This window comes from Lepidothrix coronata, unplaced genomic scaffold (assembly GCF_001604755.1).
Source record: "Lepidothrix coronata isolate B3197 unplaced genomic scaffold, Lepidothrix_coronata-1.0 Scaffold48, whole genome shotgun sequence".
Lineage (NCBI taxonomy): Eukaryota > Metazoa > Chordata > Aves > Passeriformes > Pipridae > Lepidothrix > Lepidothrix coronata.
The window spans coordinates 2,593,705-2,620,635 of NW_016690228.1; the positions used below are offsets into that span (position 1 = coordinate 2,593,705).

The following is a 26,931-nucleotide window of genomic DNA, read 5'->3' on the forward strand; positions in this document are numbered from 1 at the left end:
CCTTTTCTGATAATAATTTTTTCTAGGGTTTCTGACACTATATGTGTTGTAATAATCCCAGTTTACTCAAACAGATTTTTTTTTTAAATCCACAGAGTCTTCTCTCTTATCCATACTTTTAAAATACCTTACCCTAGAATTTGGTAAAATTGTTTCAGCACTTAAATGAATGCTAATGATTTGCTTAATCAATACATTACATTTGTATAGGTAATATTCAATAAATCATATTCAATTCATAGTTTGTATATATATATACACACATACGCGTGTGTATGTGTGTATAGTAATTTGGGGAGGGGGAATATTAAAAAATCTGCACAAAGGAAGGGGAGCTTCTCTGAATGCCAGGTCTGCAACAGCAGAATGCGCCAGATAATTTTGCATTCTAGTTTTAAGGCAATGTACCTAGGTAGGTGTGCACAGAAAAAAATAACTCAGTAGTGTAATAAGTTGAATATCAGGATGCTGAAAAAGCCTTTACAAGTAATTATATTATGTAATTTCATTCTTAGCACAAGCAGGTGGTGGTGGGTGGCAAGGAAGTTGAAGTTAATGCTTGTTCCTTCCAAGATCTGTCTTCTCTGGATCAACAAACGCTTTTGTAGAAGCCACTGTCTACACACCAAGGACTGCCAACTATTGAGACTCAGTTGTGCTTTTCACCTCTTAACCACAAGTAGCTGTCAGTAGCAGTGCTTAACTTTTTAACTACCTGGTCTGCAGTGTTATATGGGGATAAAAAATAAAACCACCTGGTTAGAAAAACACAAATTCTAGTGGAAACAACTGTTAGATGATTAAATTATAGTTTATTCTGAATGTTGTGAATCAAATGGAACATGATTAAGCAGTATGCACAAATATTAAGTTATTATTCTGAAAAAGTTGTGCATCAGTACTGCTCAGCATTGGTGCTAGGAAATTAAGCTCTCCTTGAAGAAAAAGCTCAGCAAATATGCAATGCAGTTAGAGTAGAATGAGTGCAGATTATTTTTCTTGCTAAGAATAAAAACATTTTTGTCAAAGCTTCTCCATGTTAAGAATGGTATATCACATTTTACTTCCTTTGAAATGGAGTGATATATGGTTCACCTGATATTTAAATTGAGAGACTATGGGGGAAAGAACAATTTTTTGACTTATCTCTTCCACGTAGTTACTAAATCATTACCCTAAACTGGCAAACTTAATAGAGCAATTTAACAGTCTAGGATGCACAGTACAAAAGTGTGTGTTGTATTTCCACATTAACATCTTTGAATCATCAGTACTTTTTTTTTAACAAAGTAGGATAGAGTTGGTCACTGTGCCACACAATTGCTTCAGAAAGTACATATAAAAACTCTTATTATTAGAGTATCTCAAACAACTACAATCATCTTTATGCAAGCTCCCAAGTGTAACTGTGTGTTGTGAAGTTTGCACCATTCAAAGGCATGGACTTGCAATTTTTTTTTAATCACAGAATTGCACCATGGTCATTGTTTAGAAACAGATGAAGTAAAAGTACATTTAACATTTGAACATAGAAACCATTGTCACCTTTTTCCTTTGAAAGTACATGAGGCCATTATAAAAGAAAACTGATAGCTATATTCATGATAAAGTGCTACAGGAACCTGTCATCTCTGCACTTTGCCTATGGGAAGGGATTTCACATCCTTTTTTTTTTCTCTCCTGAATATGTATGTGTGGTTTCATGGGAAAGATCAGGATCTTATTAGGATGTGATCTTTAGAAATATTGTAGTTAGGCTTCATAGCTTTCTGTTCTTTTATCCATTATTCCAAAGTCTGTGTGGATGAAACTGATGCTTCCCCCCCCGCTTTTGAAAGCAACTATGATAATGTTTTATCTTCAGTGTTTCCTTGTGTTTGCCAGCCTGCTGCCTGCTGATAGATTTTTTTTTATTATTATTTTTAGCCAATTAATATATTTGAATTGATGTTTCTGCTTTGTCAGCTGCTGTTTCCCAGCCTTGTTGGCAAAAGTAGACAGATGGATGGGGGAAGGGAAGGGATTGTTTCGTCAGGGTGAATTCAGAGCATAAGGAATATGTTAAATTGACAGCATTGCAAGCTGAAGTCTTCTGATTGCCTGTGTCCTTGCAGCATTCACAGTTCCTTCCTGTGCCTCTTCCCCAGCTCAGGCCTAACAGTAAGTTCTGTGCTTGCTTCTCTTTTTTCTTATTGCTTGCTTTTATTATGTTGCACCTAGTATGTGTAAAGCTGCTGATATTAATGTAAAGTACTAATTTGGAAGTATGTTTGCAGGCACAGTTTACAAGACAAATGTAGACCCATTGGTGGTGGTTATTGTTACTGATTTTTGCAATTAGTTGTAGCTGTTGGAAGTCCAAAATAAAACTTTGAAGTCTTAGCCCTTAAGTAAAAGACAGAGTGGTGCAACTGTTTGTGGCATCTGGGACTATTGATTTACTGCAGCTCATCAGTGTTAGAGGGGTGTGCTGCTACGTCAGCTGTGCGCTCTATTGTTTCAGCTGCTGTGGCCTTTGTGTCTGATCCTGTCAGTGCTTGCGTCAGTGATGCATATCATCGCCTGTGTGATGTCAAAGTGTGGGTGTTCGGTTATAGAGCCATAGTTAACCTAATGTGCTGCAGTAAATCCTGAATGCTATTTCCTCCTGGGGATAGCAGTGATTCATCACTGTTCACATTAGACTAATGCTAAGTATAGCAGTGTTCATGAGCTGCAGTATCCACATAGATTAGTATCAAAGTCACTGCAGCTTTCCAAACACTGCGCCGGAAAGTGTTTGTTTGCAACCAGGTCTGTTTGTGCACTCCCTTTCTTAGGTGTAAACTGATTAACAGGTCAGCTCAAGGAAAATCCTCTGGAAGGACTAGGCCGAAATAATTCTTTAGCACTTAATTATGCCAATTAACGTAAAAGCTTTCGGCTAAATGACTCGGATCACAGCAGGCCATGACAGTTGGTAGATTACAGTAAAAACCGGGCCCAGGATGGCAAAGGATGCCGCTGCCCCTCGAAGGGCGGAGCGCGGGGCGCGGAGCGGCCGCGGGGCGGAGCGGGCACAGCTGCGCACCTGAGGGAGCCGCCCCTCCCCGCCCCGCCTGCCGCGGCGCGCCGGGAGCTGCGCCCGCCCGGCCCGAAATGAGCGGTAAGGATCCCGGGACTGCGGTGAAACACGAGAGCTGCGGGCGGGCGGCCCCGCGGTGGTGCGGCAGTGGCGGATGGGGGAGAGCTGCGATGGCCGGAAAAAAAGCCTGAGGGGCAGGAGCCGGAGCGCTGCCAGGCCCCTGTGCCGGTGACGCGCTCCCGGGCCCCGGAGGCGGTGGCTGCGGCCCCGGGGCCGCGGTGGCCCCGAGCCGTGAGGGGAGCAGGGCGCCCGTGAGCTGGGAGGCCGCAGGAGCCTGGGTGTTGTAGCGCAGGGCCGGGCGGGGAGTGCCCCGGAAGAGCATTCCCGGCCCCGGCTCTGGGAATCCGGTGTGCGCACCTTTGCCGAGCGCCTTTATGAGACACTTAAAATGGAGCGATGCTTAATGGTTGAAATAAAAAATAAATTGTGTGTCTACCAGGCGAACGATGGCGGTATCCTCAGGTTTTCAGGTTTTGCTATGCTTAGATCAGCTTGTCACGATCTCAGCGATGATGCAGCGCTGGTAATTTTGCCACACGTTTATGGTGGCTGTAATGAACTTAATGGGGGGTTTACAGTCTACTCAAATAGACACGTTGGAGAACTTCACCTGCTATTGCTACAAGAAGGAGCTGTAGCAATTCGTCCCGCTGTTGCGATTTTTAGCACAATAATAAACAGAGTGTGGTGAAACATCCTGGGTTGAGTTAAATCAACCTTTGCTGAGCTTGATGAGACATTTTTCAGTAATAAAGTAACATAGTTATGTGTTTGTTTTCTCTCCCACAATACTTCTTTTCCACTTACTGTATAAGAGAACTTGTATACCTGAAAGTATATAGAAGTTTTGAAACGTCCTCTTACGACATTCAAATAATCAACATTCATAGTACAGTGATTTGGATTAAGTCAATTCCATTTATGCCCAATACAGAAAATTAGATGTTTGCTTAACATTAATTCCTCATGTTGTTATCTGCTGGTACTAGATAGTAATTCTCATGTCATGGTAAAACACACCAGTTTTGTCATGCAACAGCCTAGCCAATACCTAAAAGCATGAAAATTACTCTTGTGGTGTATTTCACTGAAGGAGAGCCAAGATTTTCACATTAGTGAAGGAAAAAAAACCAACACATTTTTATAACATTTTATATCTAGATAAAATTTTGGAGGTTATAATATGCTTTCTGTCAAGAAATCAGTAATTTTACTGTAAAACCCAGTATTCATTAAAAATATGTGTGAAGTCTGCCAACTTTTTGTCCCATGCTTTCCATTTTCCTGGGTGTTCCTTTGCAGTCTAAGTGCATTTCACAGCCACTTGGAAGTCTAATCAGGAGTAAATTAGAGTTCTTGAATATTCAAAATAATGTTTTCATTACTTCTGATACTTTCAAGTGCTAAAAATGGGGTGCAATTTTTGAAGCTACTGATTTGACTCTATTCTAACGCTGCAATATTTTTTCGGGTTCATACATTGCCTTTATGTCTTTATTTTTGTGACTACTAGGTTATGGGTATACTGAAAATGGCTTTGTGGATCAACCTTTGTACTGGATTGGAGATAACTGCTTTTTTATGTTTGTTAGAGAGATTAAAGTGCTAAGTAAGTAAGCTTTAAAAAGGTTGTTAAACAATATTCTTTAAATGTTTAAAGCAAAACAAAAAAGACAAACACAGATACTCACTAGTTCACAAAGAAACTGGCTGTTCATGTTAGAGTTCCTTTATCCCCCAAGGACATTGTGTTCTGTAAAAATTTCAAGTAACTGTGCTCTTAATTCTCAATTTACTTGAAACTTACATAGTTTAAAATAGTGAGCTTAATAAAAGTGTCAGTGTTTTATATTAATTATAGAAAAACTGCAAGTAAGCAATGCAAGATACAAGTCATGTAAAATCCATCTTCTTACGTAAGAATTGAAACCATTATTTGTTTGAATGGCAACTTAAAATAAATATGCTTCCATTATTGTTGACCTTTTTGCATTTATTGTAAGCTAGTGCTGCAGTGCACTTTTTTAGTTTCTCTTGCTGCTTTTCACTTCACTTTTGTTTCTTTTTAGCACTTCATACTCAGGAGAAACTTTTGCTGAAATATTTTTGAGTTTCAGATGAGCAAAACTACCAGAGGAATGTTCAGATCCCAATTTATAGCTTACTGTAGTCCTTATATTCTTTGTTGTTACAGAGTTCAGTTAATCATTCAGTTAAGACCTTATTGTTAAAAAGTCTCTTCACACCCTCCCGCTGTTGTGTGTTAGCATTTGGTTGATAATAAAGCTGTGGTTCTTTTTAGGTAATATGTTTGAAAACTGCTTTATCTTATCCCAAAGAAGTTCCTATAGCATGTGTAATGAAGTTGGATTACATGCTGCTTTTCTAAGGAGTGCTTTTCGTTCCTTCTCCCTGCTCTTGGCAGTCAGACATAGGTGCCTTTATTTTTCTGTCAAGCCCATACTTATCAGAATGAGGTATGCTAGTCTTATATACTGTACTTTGCATTTACATTTGCAGATCTAACAGAGTTTAGAAAACATTAAGGTGGAGCTGTGAACACCCTTTCAGGAATATTACTGAAACTGCACTAAGTTGGATTGGTGCTTTTGATAGCTTCACTACACTGAATTGGAAATTTGGAAAATGCATTCTAGAATGTCTGAATCCCAACCTTATGCTCTTGTCACAAAACCTGCTCGAATTATGTTGCGTATCAGTTTTTCTTTAATAATTAAACTTCAGTGACTATTCCCTTGTGTGTTTTAAACACAACAATGTAAGGACATCCCTCTTGAAGGCTGTGCCAATGTGCTTACTCTGATAGAGGCCAGTATCAAGTTCTAAAGGGGACGGTATAAGGACAGGACAGGCACACAGAAAAAACTTTCTTGTTTCTAGCTTCCTGAAACAAAAGTAAATCTTGTATTTTTTACAGCCCTTAACAGACTAGCTCTCCCAATCTGAACCTAATCTTTAGTTTCTGCAGTATTCTTAAAGCAATTTAACTTAGACAAATTAGTTGTGCATTTCATGAGAAATCCCTTTATCTGTTTTAAAACTTACCCGGTGAATTGATTTACTATATCTGGTTCTTGTAAATGAGATATTATAAATGATCTATCTTTCCATTTGTAGGCAGTTTATGGGTGGGGGTTTTTGATAAGTCTTTTACTATTTCTCTGCTGCCAGCCCTTTAAACCATTTTCAGGTGGAAAGATCCTGGTCTCTTATATCTTTCCTGGTAAACAGGTAAAAAGCCAGCCTAAACTTCCTTTTTTGTGTGTGTGTCCCCTTTTCTAGTTCTGTGTTTTCTTTTTGAAAGGTGGAGACAAACATATTACTCAAGATATTGAAAGTACAGTGTGAATTTATACCACAGCATAATGATGTTTTCTGCTTGTTCTCTGTACTGTTACTTATGAATTTTAATTTCTGCGAATGCTACTAAACAACGCATGGCTGGTATTTCTTTCAAAATATATGTAGTAGCTGCACAGTATGTTTATTTACATCTAATTTTTGGCTTATTGCTGTAAATAAATACTTAAAATTTTGCCCAGGTGCATCACTTCACATTTATCAACACTGTTTCTTCTGGTTTTTTATCATCTGGTCATTGAGTACTATGAGATCTTTTGCAGCTCTCGGAGAACATAACAACAATTTGTCACCTCCCTGTTTTTTTTTTTCCAGAAGTTTTGTTTAATACATTGAACAGGTTCTTTGGGTGCCTGTGGGACTTCTTTGGTCACTCAAGCCACTTTGAAAGCTGATCATTTACGTATCTTAATTTCCTGTTCTCAAATCAGTTATTCATTAAAAGACCATTTCCCTTTTTAACCAGAGGCAGAGTTGCTTCTTTAAGAGTCTTTGAGAGACATTGTCAAAAGCTTTTTGAAAACCCAAGTATGTGACAGCGTCCCTGTGCGCTTTGAAGGTATCTGATTTTCCAGGCAATACTTTATCTACAAAATTCCACCTTACCACATTCCCACTGTGTCATATTCATCTAAGTGCCTCCAAACTCCATTCTTTATGGTTTGCATGGTACAAGGATCATCACGGTATCATGACTTTTCCTATTAGTAGGAGTAGACTTCCCAGTGAGTAATACACTGGCTTTTTCCCTGGGACCCTAAGTTAGTGACCAGTTTGCTACTTCTCTCTGCTGTGCTATTGACACTACTTTAGGTGAAAGACCATAGTAACAGAATAGCAATTTTTTAAGTACTTTTCCTGGTAACACTTAACTGCTTTCAGTAATTTGTTTCAAATATCTTTTTGATTTGTTTCTGTTTTAAAGTCTCTTCTGTTGTCTTTTCATCTTGAGGCACTTCTTTTGACTTGTCATCTGTTAAGATTTGACTTGAGCTCTTCTGTGAGCTTATTAACAGAAAAGGGAGAAATATCTGCCAGTGGGGTTTTTTTACCTTGTTTCTATTCAACTGATTTTTAGATTTCAAAGAGTGCCCTTTGCTGTAATTCTGTCTATACAGTTCATTGCCTTTGTTTATCCATGTTATCTTGTATATTTTTCACTGAGACTTTGCTATTCAGTATGTTCTTTCAGCTTTCTCAAATTATTAAATGGTGCTGTACTGAATATTTCTGTAACCCGCTTAGGTCCTGCTCAGGTTCCAATGATGTCCCCAAATGGTTCAGTGCCTCCAATTTATGTGCCTCCTGGATATGCCCCACAGGTATGTCACTTCACTTGATTCTTATTTTATTTCTTTTCATGCAAATTATGGGAGTAGAATCATAATAGCTAATTCAGGAAAATAATTTGTCAGATTTCAGAATCACTGTGATCAAGCAAGTAAGCGAGGGGAGATGTCCCATGGTGTCTCTGAGATGGGAGACTTCCTATGCTGTGTATGTGCCTCTTTGGTTATATATTAACTACGTACATGACAATAACAAGCACAGTTCCTTGTTGAGTTCGGACTCCTAATGTACTAGATGCCCTCAGAATATAAAATACAAACATGGCCCAAATAGCTCCTTGTGTAGGACCTGTACTGATTTCTGTGTTAGTGGATTTTTTCTCTTGGCTGCAATATAATTTTATACATGTGCATGGTTCATGTCTGGGAAGTTCCCTGCAGATGAGGAGTAAAACAGGTCAGTTGAAAAAGTATAGCAAACAACATGGAAAAATGTCAGCTGTCCATTGGGAAAAAGTTATCATATAATAGGTGTTTCTACCACTTACCTTAAAATGGGGCTCTCATTTTTTCACTGCTGTGTGATTCTTAATTTAGATGCCTGAAAATTAAATGTGAGCTAGATAACCTGGACATCCTTTAAAGTAGATTAAACGGATGATTCCTCTTGGCTATTTTTGACACATGTATTATAATGAGATGTGTGGCCTCCTGGATGGTGTCTCTTTCTTTCCCTCAACTGAGAACAAGTTGAGGAGTTAGTAGGTCAGACCTGGAAGTTAGAACAGAAGAATCCCCATGATGTAAGTCTCTCTCAAGACATTCTGTTGTTGTGATCAGTCTACCTCTGGCTTGGCGTGCATCCCATGGTGTATGCCAAGAGACTACAACTTGTAAAACCCAACCAAAAAGCCCACAGTGTCTAGCAGATGTTGGACTTATTATCTAAACAGCATTAAAAAAAATTGTCCTCTGGCAAAAGAAAAGTCTGTTAGGGTAGGCAGAGTAGTACTCTGTGATTTTATCTTTCTTCTTTTGAAAGTTGGCTGATAAGCTGATTTTATCTATGTGTACTTCATAGTTGAGTTCCCAAACAGGCAGAAGAAAAATGAATTATAAATAATCAGTAAAATCCATTTATCTTTAGGTCATAGTAAAAAGTCTTGATTCCTATCAGAATTAATTTTTAAAGAATGGAAAGAAGTTTTGAGATAAGTGAAATTCTGAATTTTACCATATTTCTGGAATATTTAGCTTCAGTTGATGAAGTTAAATATTAATTAAACATGAAGTACGTCATGTTTAAAAAGTTGTGTAACCTGTGCCAATCTGAATAATGTTTTTAAAATTCATTTATCCTTCCTTTGAAAACAATTTGAAGCAAAGAGGCTAAAGGGCTGGACCTTGCTGAGGCTTGTCCATTAACCTTTCATTAGAGTTTGTTCGTGCAAGCAGGTGTTGTGTTAGACTTTTAAACTGAAGGTGCCTCACATCTGCTCAGTGCAGTACAGGTGGATGAGCTGTTTTCATCTGAGTAGAAGTACCATAGTCCAGGAAAACTAATCATTTATAAGCCTTCTGAAGTGTTTGCTATTGACAAAATATAGCAACCACTGAGGTTTATGATGGAAGTTCCTGTTACAAGCCAGATTTGATAGTAGTGTTGCAAACAGGCAAGTCTGTTGAGCTAAGAGTTCTCCTGAACATAATGCAGTCCCAGCAAAGTAACTTAGCTGGTTTCTTCAGGCATAATATATTTTTAAATGTCAGCAGCTGCAGTTGTATTTTCAGATAAATTGGAAACCAGTTAAATGTCTAAAGCTGTCAGCCTGGAAGAACAACTTCAGCATAACCATCCTTTGTCTATCCATTTTCACTTAGTTCTATTATGCTTCTGCCTGCTTCAATGCCTGCTTGGCAGTGATACAGCATACTGTCCTCTGTTAGAAGTTGGGGATGACTACTGAATTAAAGATTTATTTTTCTTATATCACATAACTAAAAAGCAATTCATATTGTGATTTTTTTTTCCTTCCTCTTCTTTTGGAACTGTAGTTGTAAAACTCTGAAAGAAAGCACATTTTTATTCATGCTCTCTAAGCTGTCTGTATTGACAGTCAAGTGAGTTTTCCAGTGATGTTTGGTTGGTTCACTCAACGAAACAGGCCTATGCCAGAACCACGTTTTGCCAGCACAATTAGGATAATAGAGAGCTTGTTTACTTTTTTAACTTAAAATTATATACTTGGCATGATGCTCTTACTGCTGTTTAGAGGGTTTTTGTCTGTGTAGTTGTCTGCTCAAGGCCTATCACTGAGTAGATGTTTGATCTAGAAACACGGTTACAGACTTGTCAGTCTTAATTTTACACTATTAGACTTAAGGTCCCTGCTCTTATGAATTGGGTGTCTGTTTCTGAGGTACTTATGCTATTAGCAGACCCAGGGAAACAAGTTATAAATTCAGTAGCTTGTTTGTTTTTTAATGGAAGCTACTTCCTACGTAATCTGAATCTGCTCATAAAATCATACTAGATTGCAATGTTTTTGGGGGGTTGTAAGCAAAAAAGACTTAAATAATTAAAACTACATTTCAATGTTTACAGAATTTCATTGGACATCAGAAGTTCTAGTTATATTTAGTGCTGCTAATAAATTCTGCCTTTAGGATACCATACAGCTGTGGTTACACAGATATGAGTAGTGTTGTCTTTAGTGAAATTACTCTTTCACAATACAGGACGATTTCTGTATACTGAAAATAACACATTTTTTAAAGACACGTGATATACATGTGTTTTAAAGCTGTGTTCACTTAGGTAATTTATATTAATTTCCAACTCTCTATTTATGTAAGTAAAGTAGGATTAGCTCCATTATGTACATATTTTTATGTCTTCTGAATGTTACTGCATATGCATAGAGATCTTCACTCTACCATTACATCAAAAGCATGTAGCTCTCTCTACAGTGCTCTCTCAGTACAGTGGTGAAGTTTTGAAAGTCTCCTAGACCTACCTCACTTACCTCACTTATTGGTTCAGCTAGCAGGATAGTTTTGGGGTACACGAATTAGATTGCTGTCAGAGAAAACAAAACCAGAAGCTCCATTCCACTCGTATCAGATGCACACCAACTTCTAATGGAGACATGGTAAAACCAATGATTGATCCTCTAAGCAGCTTTCTGTCATGGACTTGGTGGAAGCGTTCACACTAGGGCACGGGACTAAATCTAGCCAAGCATAATACCGTTAAGCTTAAACAGTGGAGCTGAAAGCAGTTTGGCAGTGTTTTGATCTATTGTTCTGCTCCTGTTGCACAAGGATGTTCACTGATGTATGTGTACATGTCCCCATTTTATTTCAAATGTTAGTGAAAACTTATGTCATAGGGTTGCATTGTCTCCTGCTATTGAATGTGGTTGTGACATTCCGTTCTTCTCCCCCTTTTCTGGATAAATGTTTCATTCAAAAACTTACATTGTAGTTTTTGCTGTGACATTATTCTACAGCATTTTACTAAGAAATAAAGAACAATTTATTCATTGGCATCCCATACACTAAAGTTACTGATACCATAATACACACAAGTCAAATTATGCCAAGATGTCTGTAGGTGTCTAGCTGTCACCAACAGTCATGTATTTTTGTGAATCTAGCAATATTGATCCAAACATTTAGAGAGAATAATGATATGAAGTACTTCAAGGAAGATGCTTGTTTCTGGTCCAGTTGATGACTGGACCAGAAATACATTTTGTGAAAAGCATTTTCTACTTCAGCACTTTGTACAATTTGTGCCCTTGGGCCATCTTTCCATCAGACCCATCACATCTCCCATTTGCTAATTTTTCATAAGCCTCTGCACAACAGAGTCTAGCAGAGGCTGCCACAAAGGCCCCCTCTTTCTGGGTAGTATGTGGTTTCCTTAAGGGTGCAAGACATTTGAACAGGTAGGAGGATAGGGGAGAAGAAAAAAAGATTTTTTTGGAACTACCTTGACTTGTGAAGGAGTCTTGAGAGGGCTGACTACCACCCTGCTAGTTTGTTTGCTAACAGTTTGATGCAAATGGTGGCTGCTGCATGCTAAAGGGGCAGTATGGCAAGTGCCAGTATGGCAAGTGCCTCCTGGGCTAGTGTTGGGAACAGAACAATAACCACACAGCTTGCCTTTTTTCTCGCTATTCTTCCTCACAATTTTTGTGGAGTAAGGTCTGTCAACTCACTCTATGAAGCAATCTAGTTGTTATGCTGTAGAACAAATCCTAGAAGCAGTGTAGCTAGCATACAAGCAATGTGAATGAGGGTGGGAATGGGGTACCCTAAGGAGAAGCCACACTCGTGCCATAAATATACCTGGCTGTTTATAAGACGTTGTTACAGTCAGATTTTTTTAACAGTATTTTTCTCTACCACACTGAGAAATTAATGGCAATGCTGCAGTTAATACACGTAACGTAGATAGCCCTTTATTTGTCCTACATCAGTTTTCTTGAGCTCTTCTGTTTTCCTTTCCTCAAATTTAAGGGCTTTACTATTCCTAGCTTTATTTAAGTATCTGTAGAAACTTACTGACATTTCTCTTTTGGTATGTGGTGTCTCTCACTGTACAGGTTATTGAGGATAACGGTGTTCGAAGAGTTGTGGTGGTTCCCCAGGCTCCAGAATTTCATCCTGGTGGTCACGCAGTAATACACAGGCCTCCACATCCCCCACTGCCCAGCTTCCTTCCTCTTCCAACCATGATACCCCCTCCACCACGTCACATGTACTCACCTGTGACTGGAGCTGGTGACATGGCAACACAGTACATTCCGCAGTATCACACCTCACAAGTCTATGGGGATGTGGGTAAGTAGCTCATCAAATATTGCAAGTTCTGTCAAAGGGAATAATATTCTCTTCATTTCCAGCGTCTGTTATGCTGCTGTGTAGGCTTTATCGAGCAAGACTTATAGCTTGAATGGGAGCCATACACAGAATTTTTTATGAGGATACCAGCCTTGATTTTACTGAAGCTTATTATTCCAGAAGCTCTTTTAATTTATTTAACTTGTCTCTTCAGTGATCCATTAAATATGCAGATTACTTCTTATGTTTATCAGTTGTAGATTTACCCAGGAAAGCAATGCAGAAAGTGCTTATAGTGGTTCAACATTTAAATCCATACCTGTGCACTATTGCGAGAGCTCATGTCTTGCAAGTATCCTGCTTGAAGCATTGTGCTGGTTTAAAGGTAAACTGGCAAGAGAAATGAACCCAACTCAAGAGAGACCACAAGTCAGAGTTACAATTTAATAAAAAATAATACAATAATACAATTATATGGACAAGCAGTTGGTTTTAACCCACAAAACCCAGATGTATAACCCAGCACCCTGGGGCACGAACAGAATGGTGCTCGTCGGCCCCCGTGCTGAGCCCCACATGGTCCCCCTGAGTCCAAAGTAAAAGGGGAGGGGGAAACCTGTTGATGAGAGTGCTCGTCACAGTCTGGTCGAGGGTGGTGATCACAGTCCGGTCGAGGTTCTAGTCCTCCTCTGGATCCAACCAGTGGTACCAAGACCCCAAGATTATATACTCTCAGGTTCGAGTGGGAATGCCCAGTACCTCCCCCAGGGCGGGGAGTTCCACAATGGGTGGTTGTGAGTCAGGAGATATTTTTGGAATCCTTGGTGTCCTGCTAGCAGACACGACCCCTCAGGCTGGGTGTGGAGGAGCTAATGATTCCCTGGAGGGGAGTTAACATTGCCCATAACTACAGCCTGAGGGGTCAGGTGTGCTCTGGGCAGCTGCTGCAAATGGTCTATTGTTAACAGTTCCTGGGAAATGACATAGAGGGTATAGAATACGCAGTTTGGGTTGCACCCACACTGTGATGAACTGCTCCCAGCTGCTCAAACTAGGACAAGAATGAAATAGGAAATCTTAGTATTGATTACAGAAAAAAGTGTGCCATTTTTCATAAAACTTTATGTATTTAATTGAATGTCCCTTTGAAGTCCAGTTTGAATAATCAGGTGCCACTAACCTAAGCTTAATACTGTAGTTGAAACTTTCTTTGGTAGTGCTATTGACATCTGCCTTTAATATGGTTTATTGGCAAAAGTGTATGTGTGTCCTAACTCAGGTCGGGTTGTTAGATTAATATTTACATTTCTGGTAGACTTGCTTTTCTTTAGATAAGGCAGGTGCCGACCTTGAAAGGCTTTCAAAGAGCAATTCTAGGTTGCTGTTTTTAGAGAAAGCTAGAAACTGTGGAAGGAGAGGCTAAACACAACTGCTCAGCATTCTATGATGCTACTAAAATAACCTAAAGATGGCCTACATATAGTTGCTTAAATAGTAATGATGTACAAAGTCGTCAGAAAAGAATATACCAATGTCTAGATCTTCCTGGAATTCTTAGTGTTTTTCTGTTCTCAAGTTGTACTTTATTTCTTCTGGCGCTACTCTGATAACAGTACATTGCTAGATGCTCTTTGGGTGCTTATTTGTAGTTTTATTAATTTCCTGATTTCCTGATGGCACTTGTCTGCTTTTAGTTTCCTAAAATAAGAGATTGAATTGTGATAACTAAATGCATAAAATATAAAGGATACTTCTTAATGAAATAATATTTTTCCAGATTTCTGCTGCCAGATTATATCTCTTTAAATATGGATTCAGTGATAATTTGCTAAACTGCTAATGTAAAAAAATTGATAAAGTGGGGTGTTTTATGTTTGCTTTGTTTTCAATATATATGTAAGATGCCTTTGGGTTTAGGAAATTAGAGGACTAATGCTGTAATTTGTTATTTATTTGGTACAGATGTAATTTTTAATTTTAGATCTCTGACTTCGGCTATGCCTTTCAAAAGTCAAAGCCTGCAGATATGCTCCTATATGAGGAATCGAAATTTAAGGGAAAAAAACAACTGAACAAACCAACCCCCAGAAGCTCATAGAGATGGTAGTTCTCTAACAGAAGCACTGAGCTTTCTAATGGTTGTGAAAATCACATCTAGAAGTCCTCTGTCAAACTTCCTGGGAATTAAGCTGATCTTAAAAAAAAAAAAAAAAAAAAAAAACAAAACCAGAAACTGAGAGGTTCTCTAGTTTTTTTGATTTTTATCCCGCAAGGAAGTTTTTGTTTGATCATGTTTTCAGTACTTCCTAGCACGTAAGGAATAACAAATAATGGACTTATTCTTCAGACTGATCTGACTTACCTGAAAATGAGCAAATTCTATGCTGGTTTTGAAAAATGTTGGGTTTTTTTTTTAAAGCTTTCATTATTTATTGTGGGCAGGGTTACAGTGAGGAAAGACTTGGTGCCGTGTGGCACATAGTTTTAAAATTTTGAGTCAGTAACCTGTTTCTAAGCATAAAGACGAAATTAATACAAATGTTGGAATTGGACAGAAAAGTTTACCAGTCTGCAGTTTAATATTTTCATTAGTCTGGTACTGACTTTTTTCCAAAACCACCTTCTAAGTTAGAGATGAGTCTTTGATGATACTGCAGCCATGCCTCGGGTTACTGTGTACAGGTGTGGTGCACTTTCCAGACTTTGCCATACTGTCTTTAGTGTCTTTCCATTGCCCTATAGATCACAGATTCTATGTTTCTATGCTTTTATGGGCTTTTCCCCTGTTGATTTCTGCTGAAGCATCATTAAAGTAATAGAGCTGTAGTTGCATTCCAAAACTTAAAAACCAGTGGATTTTTTTTATTAGACATTAGATCAAACCTCTTCCAGTGAATAAAGTATCACTTTTTTTTGATTACTTTATTCTGTACCTTACAGCTTAAGGAAGATTATAGAAACATTTGAAGAGTAATTTTTAAGTAGAAAAAAAGGAAGATAACACTTTCTCCCCTACCATGTTGTTAATTTCCAGTTAGTGTATATCAGGTTACCTGCTGGACACTTGAGTTCCCAAATAGCAGTAGAGATGTTATTTTACACGCAAGTGCCGATTTTACACACATAGCATTTTAAGTAGATTTTTTAATTACATTCTGTTCTTAATGATTTCTTTTTTCTTCTTTCATTTAGATACTCTGCCTGCCCATGGAAGATCCAACTTTAGAGATGAAAGGTCTAGTAAAACATATGAAAGGTTACAAAAAAAATTAAAAGATCGACATGGAACTCAGAAGGATAGGTTAAACAGTCCTCCATCATCTCCTCAAAAATGTCCTTCTCCTACAAGTGAACATAATGGACTTACAAAAGGACAAGATGCAGGTGGTATAAGCACAGGTTCTACCAAAAGCAAGTCTTTGGGTAAAGGAAAAAGCAATTCTCAGACGGACACAGAAGTAGAAGGTAAGTGTTATCAAAAGTAATATATATATGCACATATAAATATATTATGCAAGTTCAGTGTCCAACTGAGCATAGCATTTGTAGAACACCACACTTTGACAGTCTTGCAGTTGAGAAGTAGCCTGTAACTGCACTGCCTTACGTAGAGTGGAGTTAAAGGGCAATTGGCTTGCTCATCACGTTGGAATGATGGGCCTAAGAGAACAAAAACAACTGACATGGAAGTCTCCATCTAAATTTGAGAAAATATTATCAGTCATACTTCATAAACATAACAGCGTTTAAAGAAAAATCTCTGCTTTGTCCAGAGTTACTGGTTCTTGCATTTTTAGGAATCGCTGAATATTGATGGCCTGCTTGATGTTGTAGAAAACATGGAAAGAACCAGGTGTCTGATACAGGAAACCTACATTCAACTTGTTAAAGAAGAATGTTTTGTAAAAGAGATACTGCTGTTGTACGAAATCCGTATAATGCCTGTCCCTACCTACTCTTTAATGAAGGGCCCTTGTAGGAAAAGACTTGTCCTCACATTAGTCCATGGGAGTTCATGTTTTCTAGGACACTGCCATAGGGAGTGTGTTTATTATTAATATCTTTATTTCACTTGTGATCTCACAGATAGACTGAATTCACTGAGTCTTGGTCATACAGTCATTGTCAAATCTGAAGATGTGTCACTAAGCAATTTTGAGGTCATTGGCATAGCCTTTCAGATTCTGAACACATCAAAGGCTTGTTATCACAGCCAAAACCAGTTTTCTCAGAATAGGAACTGGTAACTGCTGATGTTGAGGGGGAAAAAAATCGTGGTTTTTCTCCACTCGCTGAAGTTTGCCTTGAGATGATAATTTTATGACAATGTATTGTAGATTGCTGTAAACCAAAGGGACTGTGACAAAAGTACATCTAATCAAAACCAGGAAATCTCAGCCTATGAGAGCTGTTTAAAAGTATGTGCAGATGATACCCTGTGAAAACTTCGTACCAAATGCCACCTCTGAGATACAGCCTGAAGTCAGAAGTTGGGAACTGTTGCTCCAAACTTCAATGAATACTTGTCACTATAGTTCCAGACTCTTGACTTCAGTTTACTTTGTTAGTTGGTATTGATCTGTGAGCTAACTTTACCAAGGCACAGGTGATAAAATGTACTGTTGCTTACATATGTTACAAAAATTATGTTAATGCTTTCTTTAGAAGTATTTTACTTAAGAAATGGAAAAGTCCACTTTTCAAAATTATTTAATTCAGGAGACACTGGGGAGACATACTGAGACTTAGACTTGTCAAACAGAAGTCAGAGAAGCATTTAATTAGTTTCAACAGCATAAACCATCTTAGAAACAAAGTTGTAAATAGATTTGATCTGTTTTGTTTTTTAAAGAATTTGTTTTTTAAAGAATTTTGTCAGTCTTTGTTTTTCTTTTATGTTTAGTTTAAACTAAAGGTTAAGTGAATTAAAAATCCCTGGCCGCACTATCAAAACTGAGTAGAATTCTATCAAGATAATAAAATTTTAATATTGTGTAAGAGAGAGTACATAAAACACTTTCTGTATACTGTGAGTCCTTTGAAACTCAGCAATACCTTCAGCTGAAATGAAAGACCTTAGATTCTTTCCCTTGCAATTGAGGGAGGCCAGCAGTTTTACCTGTAGGCTTCCAGATGATGTGCAGTAGCATATTTAAAACTACTGCAACTTGACTGCGTCTACATCCAAAGAGAAATCTATGGAAATATCTCATCCAAGATCAGAAGTTCTCCAGAGCAGTAGTTAAAGTTATACATTAATAAAAGATAGCCAGGCTTTCTGTATTCCATAAATCATAGGACAGATTTAGAAATAGTTTTATATTAACAACATCAGGAGCTTTTCTGGTTTTATGTTACCTAGACGAATGCAAGTTAGCAAGGTGTTCTGTTTTGTAAAGACTTCCATCTGTGTGCAGTTGCTGATTTTGAAGAGATATTTCACTGTAAAGTCACTGCACGATATTCATGGGTACTTTCTGTTTGCTTTGATTTTGTTTTTTAAGAAAAGGATGAAGAAACAAAAGCACTGGAAGCACTTCTTTCTAATATAGCGAAGCCAGTGGTAAGTAACAAAAGCTTTCGATAAAATCAGAATGTATCTGTTGCCATTTTACAGTTACACCTCCTTTTCTCTCTCCCAAGTTTAAAGCATCTTTAACTTTCCACACTAAAGCAAATTCACTTATCTCCCAGTTTCTGAAATGTAAACAACCAAAGTAATTTTTAATGTATTAACATTTTTGAAGCTAAAATTGTCTTGATACTTACTTATTATGCAGAATTCTTCTTTGCCACTCTGTGAATGTCAGTATTAACAGTAGTGGGTGGTAGTAGCAAGAGGCTGAAATCACCTGAGAAGGATGAAGATTGATGAGACAAAGATACCAGAACTTTATTGAGAGGCTAAAGGGCTGAAGTAGAGTAAACAAAGAGTACAGACTGGAATTAAGAACGGTTCATTAGGACCAGACTTAAAGAAGCTGAAGAAAGGGTCAGAAGAATTTATGGCTGTAATAAATGAATATCGGTCTACATCTGATAGCGCTGATTTTTATCCAGGATCTAGTGTAATCCAACTTTCCCACATCTCATCTTTCTTCTGACAGCTAGAACCTCCAAAGTCCTGCCAGCAGAGGTTTTGCTGCCTGTTGTGTATCTCATCTCCACAGACGTTAGCAAACACCTATTGCTATCACTCTGGTAGACCAGGCAGTAGAGACTTGTGCAGGGGATCTGAAGACTATAGGTTTGCTGTAAGATAATGCCAGAAAGCATTTAAGGGATTCCTTTGCTATTAAAAATACTACTCATTACTAATGAATAACTTAGCCTAACTAAGTTAGCATTACTAATAAGTGACAATGTGGATGGCCCTTTCTGTCCTGACTAGAAATACAGGGACCAGTTCTCCAGACGTGCGCGTAGTCCTCTGTCAGTGGACAGGACATACAGAATGCCATCCAAGTTGGGGTATTCTCAGTGGCTGCATTGCCAAGGGGAACTCTGAGCTTCCTAAATTAGACTGTGAGAACTGTGGATCAACAAGTGTGGTCTTCTGCTGTGTTGCTAATAACATAGGGAAAAACAATGGAGTGCTAGTACTGTTGTTTTCTTTCACTCCCTTCCATCCCAACTCAACCATCCATGCCTTTTAGGCAAGCACGCTATTTGCCTTCCCTACCACGTCCTTGCTTGAATGACATTGTATGTAGCTGTGTGCCTACAAGTGATCTCTGCAGACCTCAGAAGACATCACAGGCATAGGCAGTGGTGGTCTACTACAGACCTCATAGTGTACATGAGGCAAAAGGCCAAACTTCCGGCACTTGGAGAGGCTTATGCTTTATGAAGGTAAGGGACAGTCAGGGCTGGAAGTGGGTAGAAGGCTGGGTGATGTTGCAGCTTAGGGGGGTGTGGTGTGATGTGATAGGGGTCTCTGTTACTTACTCAGGCCTTGCAGGATCACAAGCAACCCTCCTACGGTTTCATCGAGGAAATGCTTTCCTCATGCTCCCACAAGCAAACCAGGAGATTGTTCTTTCAAACCTTCCATTTGTAGTTCTCATCAGAAATATTCCTGCATGATTTTTATTGTTTTGGCTGAAGGACTCACTGTGTGGATCATGGTTCCTGATGGATCGTTAGCACCCTGTTCCCTGGGTGAACAGTGCTGGCACAGGCAGTACTGGCTGTGGTGGTGGTCATATGATCAGATAATCATACAGGGTGCTGTCCAGTGCCATGTCCATTGCTCCATATCCTGCTACAGAAAGCATGGAATAATGCTGAAGGCTGACCTGTCCTGGGTTGTCCCACGTCTCAGTGCCCACGTCCAGGGCATGTACATCTAAATCACGTGGTGGTCTCCATTGTGTACTTTCATTCACACGTATCCTTCAGTTCTGTGTAGTATGGGATACATAAATTTTACTACCTCCAGACTCCTATTAGGTTCTGATTTTCTTGAACTTTTGCCTGTATGGATCCCCTATCCTTTCATACATGGCAGTATTAAGTTGGTAACGTGATACTGCTGCCAAGTGACCCATCTACTTAATGAGGTCTTGCTTGAACTTCTTTATGCTCTGAGGTAAGTTGGAGTGGTTCTGCAGATTGCACCATGATGTGTCCTCAGCGTCTGAGCAAAGTCGCCACCAGTTGTCACGTCTGTTAACCAAATAACAAAGCAAGCAAAAGAGAAGAAGAGGGGCCCTGAAAAGGCAAAAGCAAAATGAAGAATGGCGCAGAAGGCTGAGTATTTAATAAGAGGCAACAGAAATGCAGAATTTGATGATTGTCTGTATAGCATGTAAATCGCTTCGGAGGGCATCGTATTTTGTGGTTCTGTGTATGTTTGTGGACTTCTAGAATGTGATGCACCTCACAGTTAAGTATCCTGTGTCACTGCGAATGCAATCCAGATTGAACATACTAAAACTGCTCTTTTGTTTGACCCAAATGACACATATAATATAGTTAATGAGGAGATTCACTTTTGCAAGCCCACCTCTTGTTTCTTTAGTGCTAGGGCTCTGACTCAAGTATTGTGCTTTGCTGAAGCACACAGCTCAGAGCTGCAAGGAGGATCAATTGCAGCTGCTTGAATAAGCATACAAAGTAATAAGTAATGCCAAGTTTTCTGAAAAGCATCTCAGAGCACATAATAATAGTGGATTCTTCTGATCTTAAATCTTTGTTCTTCAAAAATACTTTTTTCCTCCTTAGAGGTTTTTTTGGAAATATGTTAGTGTTTTGTGATTGAAAACTGACAGGAATTTCGGAATATTTCTGTAATAGAGCTTTGGCTAGCATTCAAAAAGTCAACTATTGGGATATTATTGAACATCAAGGATAAAGGACAATACTAAATAATTGCATCTTAGTGAAGAAATTCCTAATTACTGTCCTATGCTTGTATTATGAGTCTTGTTTTAAAATAGTATATGCTGATGTAATCTAAGATTACCTGTTATGATCAGGTTCTTAAAATTATTAGATAGATGCTTCTGCCTGAATTAAGGTACAAACAAGACCATATGGCAAAGTCAATAGTACAGATTTTATTTAACAGTAAATGTGAGGTAGAGAAAGATAAAAAGAAATAGGAAAAAGGGGGAGGAGGGGCAGGGAGAGAAAGAGAGCGTCGGAGAGACAGATTAAGTAGAAAAAATATCACCACTCTGTAGATTCTAACAGTGTCCCGCTGATCCTCTTCTTGTGGTCTTCTCAGTGATGAGGGTTCTAGTCTCAGCAAAGTGATGGTTGCAGTCTGGGTCCATCGAGGGAAGCCCAGGATGGTGAGGGAAGAAGCCTGTGTGTTGAGTGAAGTCTGTGACACTAAGGAAAGTCCCGTGTGTCTTTTAGTGGGCTTAGGCCACCTGGGGTGGGGAGTTTTACAATGGATGATGTAATACTGGACTGGATCACGGGACATTTCATGAGTCTTTGACACCTTCTAAGGCGAGTTGAGCCAATTATGGCCCATTCAGGCTATGTGTGAATTGTCCTGGTGCTTCCCTGGAGGGGAGTTATCACAGCTGAGTCACTTGTGTAAGGAAAAAGAAACACTACCCTGCCTTGCAGGATTTGCCTGTCTCCTTATCTTGTTCAACACCCAGCTTGTAGCCTGAAGTGTGGGATGGGCCCTCACCACCTGGGCAGTTAGTTGCACATTGTCAGCTTGCACCTGGATTGTCTGAGCCATTAGCATTGCATTCTTCTCCTGGGATAACTGGACAATATTACTACCATTATGTTATCTCAAGTTCCTGTCACAGTCCAAATTAGTAGGCATATTCAGGGAGGGGTGGACTTTGGTAAGCAGTTGCTTCTTTGCAAAGTTTGCTATAGTGGAAAAAAGTCCTTCAGTCATTTTTAACAGTGTTCAAGCCATAAACACTTAAATTTCTGTGGTTCACAGTACCATAGTGCATATATACAATGGAGAAAAGTTTTTTAAAGAAAATTTTTATTTTAGTGATTCTTGACATTTTAATACTTTGCTTTTGTCCCTTACTAATAGTCATGTGAGGAAGAATATAGCTGAACCTAGACTAACTTACCTTTAAGAATCATTTTCTTAGCTGGAAGTTGAATCTGAAAGCAGTACCAAATGTTCTATAAATGAGTTGAAAAGGACTTGAATTACTTCTCTGATTCTTTCTTGTCAGTGCTTGCAGCTGTGATTTAAAAAACTTTTTTAGCAACTGAGTGTGGTTGAAAATACTCATACACCTATATGTAAATTTACCAAAAAGCTGCTGAATTAAAAAATATGTAACATCATATAGAATATGGGTCCAGAAGAAAAACCTCTATATTACTCACTAGTCACTGCTGCTGACTCTTTTCTTTTTGTCTGATCACTGACCCCTCATGCACAAGCTGTATTTTTGGAGACCCCATACTTCTCCACTGCCATTCTCTGGGGTTGCAGAAGAGGAGGTGGCACCTTCAGTTAGATTCAGGTGTATGGGGGACAGGGTTGGAAATTGTTTCCAATATTTATCCCTCCCAAGGAGTTAAGTGTTGTACCTCTTGTTCTGTTCTTCTGCCTTGAGCCCATTCTCCTAGGCTCTCAGGTATATGCCTCTTAACACTTGTTCCATAAGTAGTTCACTCCCCAGTGCTCCTCAGCAGGTCTTACTAGTTTAGACTTACAACTCCTTGGTTTAATGCGAGTGTACATTTCTCATGGGGAACCAGTGTTTTAACCTGGCCACCTTGTTTATTACAGATCCCTCACTTAGATTGTGAATTTTTTAGCAACAGGGTTGCGTAAGATGGACATGAACTTCATCCTCATTGCAAATGCAGGATGGATTTATAATTTTAACTTCTACATCCACCAGGAACAGAGCAGTGCCTCACTTGGAGCTTCCCTGCTACGTTTTTGCCTTAAATCCTGTTAGCCTTTTTGTTTCACTGAATGTTTTTAACAACTTCTGTAAATTCTGTTGAACTGTATCTTTTTGGCTAAAATATTTCTCCCTTTTCCCTATTCGCACATGTGTGCGTGGGTATGTACAAATAATTTATGTCTGATTTATACACTGTGGCTTTTTATGCATCATCATATCATGGCGAGGCTTCGCGAACGAAGATTTGGGAAGGCTCTATCCACATTTGGCTTTTTATGCACCTTTAGGATGTCCTTACTTTCCAGCTTCTAGGAATACTTTTCACATTGCTTTTCTGGTTCTACTGACTGTTGCATTTAAGTTTTGGCGAATTGGCACAACAAAGCTTCAGCCCTTCATAATATTCTGTAGTCACAGCCTGTTTACACAAAGTAAAACACCAGAACAACCTACATAGTCACTGACTTTTAGCTTGGTACATAATGCTGCTTCATTACTGTAGTCACAGTGTTAACATTTGTCATCTATTATTTTACAAGTCTTCTGGAAGGTTTATACGAGTTCACCAACAAACGTTGCGCCGGGGGAATAACTTGGGATAACAATTTTTCATCCAGTCACAGACTTAACATTTCACCATGTTCTCTGTGATGCTTGTTGATATATAATGATTTTCACTAATACTCTTGAGTTTAATTTTACCAGTCAAAGTCCTGTAAGTTGTCTGTTACTCTGTAGTCTGTAATGTTCTCTTTGATCTCCCTCCCACTCTCCCTGCTCTCTCTGTACTGAACAGTGGAAACTTCTAATCTTTTAATGTTCAAATAAGATCTGTGGTGTATTGACTCTGGCTGGGTGCCAGCTGCCCACCAAAGCCCTTCTATTGCTCCCCTCCTCAGCTGGGCACAGGAGAGCTGCCAGGACCCTGTTCCAGCGTGGGCTTCCCACAGGGTCACAACCTCCTTCAAGCATCCCCCTGCTCCAACATGGGGTCTTGCACAGGCTGCAGCTGGATCTCTGCTCCCCCATGGACCTCCATGGGCTGTGGGGAATGGTCTGCCTAACTGTGGTCTGCATCACAGACTGCAGGGGAATTTCAGCTCCAGTGCCTGGAGTACCTCCCCCCCTTCCTTCTTCACTGACCTTGGTGTCTGCAGAGCTGTTTCTCTTGCCTACTCTCACTTCTCTCTCTGGCTGCAGTTGTTCTGCAGAGTTGGGGTTTTTTTCACCTCTTCTTAATTCTGTTATCCCAGAGGCACTCTCACTGTCGCTGCTGGGCTCAGCCTTGGCCAGTGGTGGATCTGTCTTAGAGCCAGCTGGCATTGGCTCTGTCAGACATGAGGGAACCTTCTGGCATTTTCTTACAGAAGCCACCCCTGTATCCTCCCCCATCCCACCTACCAAAACCTTGCCACACAAACCCAATACAAGTTGTAATGCCACCTCTCACTCCTACCAACAGCATTACTTCTCTGGTGTAAAAAAAGATAGACCAAAATGTAATCGGTCAGGTGCGTAAGACAATTTGGCATTAGCAAAGCATTAGGTGGAATGTTATGTGCAGTTCTGGGTAAAGCACCAATAAAAATGACTCAGTAGGAGATAGAGAACAGTGAGAATGATCAGAGGTTTGATGAGGGGAGACTTGAATACTAAGTATCTTCAAATACATAAGAAACAACTGCAGAAGGGAGGGGAAGATCTAATGTTCAACTCCATGGTGGCTAGGACTAGTAGGCTTAACTAGTAGTGAGAGAGACAGTGCAAGGACACTAGGAAATAAAAATTCCGCTGTTAAGGTAGCTAAACATAGGAATAGAATCTTAGAATGGATCCTACTAATTCTGAAGTACAGTATGTCCCCATTTCTTTCCTTCAGGATCTTCTGCCACCTTCTGCAACTCAGGACAGTGGGATTAAAATTGTCAGAGAGGGTGCTTTTATCAGATTCTTCCCACAACTCCAAAGACTTCCAGAAATGCTAGAATTTTACTGAGGTGGTTGTAGATAGTGTTAGTCTAGTTTGTGATCCCATCAAGCTGATAGTGGAATTTTTCTTACCATACTTTGAATTTCCCAAGAATTTCAGTCTATAGTCATACCAGCATTTGATCCCTTTCAGGTTATGATACGCAATCTTGTTGTTAGTGCATAAGTGTTTAGTGACATTATTTCCAAGGCACTGAGGCTCAGACTGAATTTTTTTTTCTTTCTGTTTTTGTTATCAGTAAGTCATGCCCTCTCTGCTTCATTCTTGAAGTTGACCCATTCAGGTTTTTAGTTCAGTAGATCATAGCAATTTGCGAACACCAGTTGTAAGGATAGCTTTTTGATTCTAATACTCAGGTAATAGATTTTCAAAAGCAATTATTCCCAAAATAGATACATATTACAGTCATATTGTAAAACTAATCATTTCATGTAATGAATGGAATGTGTTTCGCTTCTTTTGTGAAATGATTGTAAACAGTAGGTGGGTGCAAGGTACAAACCACAACAGCAGAAGTGCAATATTTATAAGCACCCACAAAATTCTAGGCATCCTTCTATAACAGATCCTAAAGATTTGTAATCACCTGCATACACCTAGGCACTCACATGAGCATCCCCAGCCCCTTGCAGCATGTGTGGGTTTCAAGCAGCACCCACTCTTCTGGGAGTGTGGGTGCCTCTAGTCACGCATCTCCATTGTGCATTAGTAGCTTTGCATGTAACCGTGTTGTTCCCTACAATCTGCTAATCCACAGCCCACTGAGAAAATTCTTCACCAGGTCACATGCACACACCCAAACTGTAGGTCTGTGTCTGCTGCATCCCAAACTGCTGTCACAGCAGCTGAGGTGCAGCTACTCATGGCATCCATCAGGCTTGGATGGAGGCAGCAGTGGTGGCAGGGCAATTTCTTATGCTGTCAGGCCAGGTTTTGATCATTGCTCTGTTCCACTCCAGCATCCTTGGGCTCTGTTACAAGTTTTCATGCTGTATTTATACTTCTGAAGCTGATTACTTCTGTTTCAGAAGTCTCTTTGTGATTCCCCATTTCCATGTAACCCACGTGAGGATTGCTGCCTTTAGCATGATTAGTCTGCTGGGACAAACACTTGTCAGGCAATTGGAAGTGTTGCGTTCACACACACTGCTTATACTTGTATTTCTATCACACCAACTTTTGTTATCCAGGCCTTTCTGCAAAGGGTGGGCTGTGCAGGCAAGCAGCACCACAGGAATTCTTCAGGACATTGTCTATATATATGTTTATGTATATGTACATGGACCTTGTGAGCATGCCTTCATCTATATGTATGTATATATATTTCATAAGAAAACTGAGTTGGCAAGAAAGTATTAAAAAAAAGAAATCATATTCTGTGTGACTTCAAAGAAAAATGTGCCTGAGTGTGGTATAATGAAGTGCCCAATGTCCCAGGATGTGCTTTGCCTCACCAGCGCTTCAGTCCATGTTTCAGCAGCCCACTGGGTGGCGTTCGGTACCGAGAGATGTCTCTGCCCTCAGCCCCGTGCCCGGGATTGCGGTTTTCTCATGGCACTCCTTGTATTTCCAGCTTGATTTCATCTGTAAAAACAAGTTAGTAGCTATTGTATGAGTATAAATATTCTGATTTGCTAATGGTATATTATTTTCTTCTCTCTTATTTGATCCTTTTTGGCAAAGTAGTGTTTATATATAATAGCACTTAAATGGCAGAGATCTCAAAAGTTGTGTTTCTGCAGGTGTCAGATATTCAGGCAAGAACAGCACTGCTTATGTGGTCCCCTCCATCCAGTGACACCAGAGAAGACACTGACAAGAACGACATGCCAGAGGTTTATACTTACGAAGTGATGATTTCAAATACTGGAAAAGATGGAACGTACAAAACTGTATACGTGTAGGTGTTTGTTATTTTCATTTAATCGCTGCTAC

The 26,931-nt window shown here is 39.3% G+C and overlaps 1 protein-coding gene across 9 annotated transcripts in view; it reads left to right on the forward strand.

Moving 5' to 3' along the window:
* The window catches only part of FNDC3A (fibronectin type III domain containing 3A), a 117,629-nt gene that overhangs the window by 57,146 nt on the left and 33,552 nt on the right, over positions 1 to 26,931 (forward strand). For 4 of the 9 annotated variants that reach the window (XM_017815048.1, XM_017815051.1, XM_017815050.1 and 1 more), the window contains 5 exons: positions 7,751 to 7,827; positions 12,408 to 12,645; positions 15,838 to 16,110; positions 18,150 to 18,208; positions 26,739 to 26,896. In XM_017815048.1, coding sequence (XP_017670537.1) covers positions 7,751 to 7,827; positions 12,408 to 12,645; positions 15,838 to 16,110; positions 18,150 to 18,208; positions 26,739 to 26,896 — 805 coding nt within the window. Of the gene's footprint in view, positions 1 to 2,114; positions 2,161 to 2,631; positions 2,794 to 3,101; positions 3,146 to 4,690; positions 4,734 to 7,750; positions 7,828 to 12,407; positions 12,646 to 15,837; positions 16,111 to 18,149; positions 18,209 to 26,738; positions 26,897 to 26,931 lie in introns of those variants that run through there. The other 5 variants (XM_017815052.1, XM_017815056.1, XM_017815054.1 and 2 more) reach the window with 5 other exon arrangements.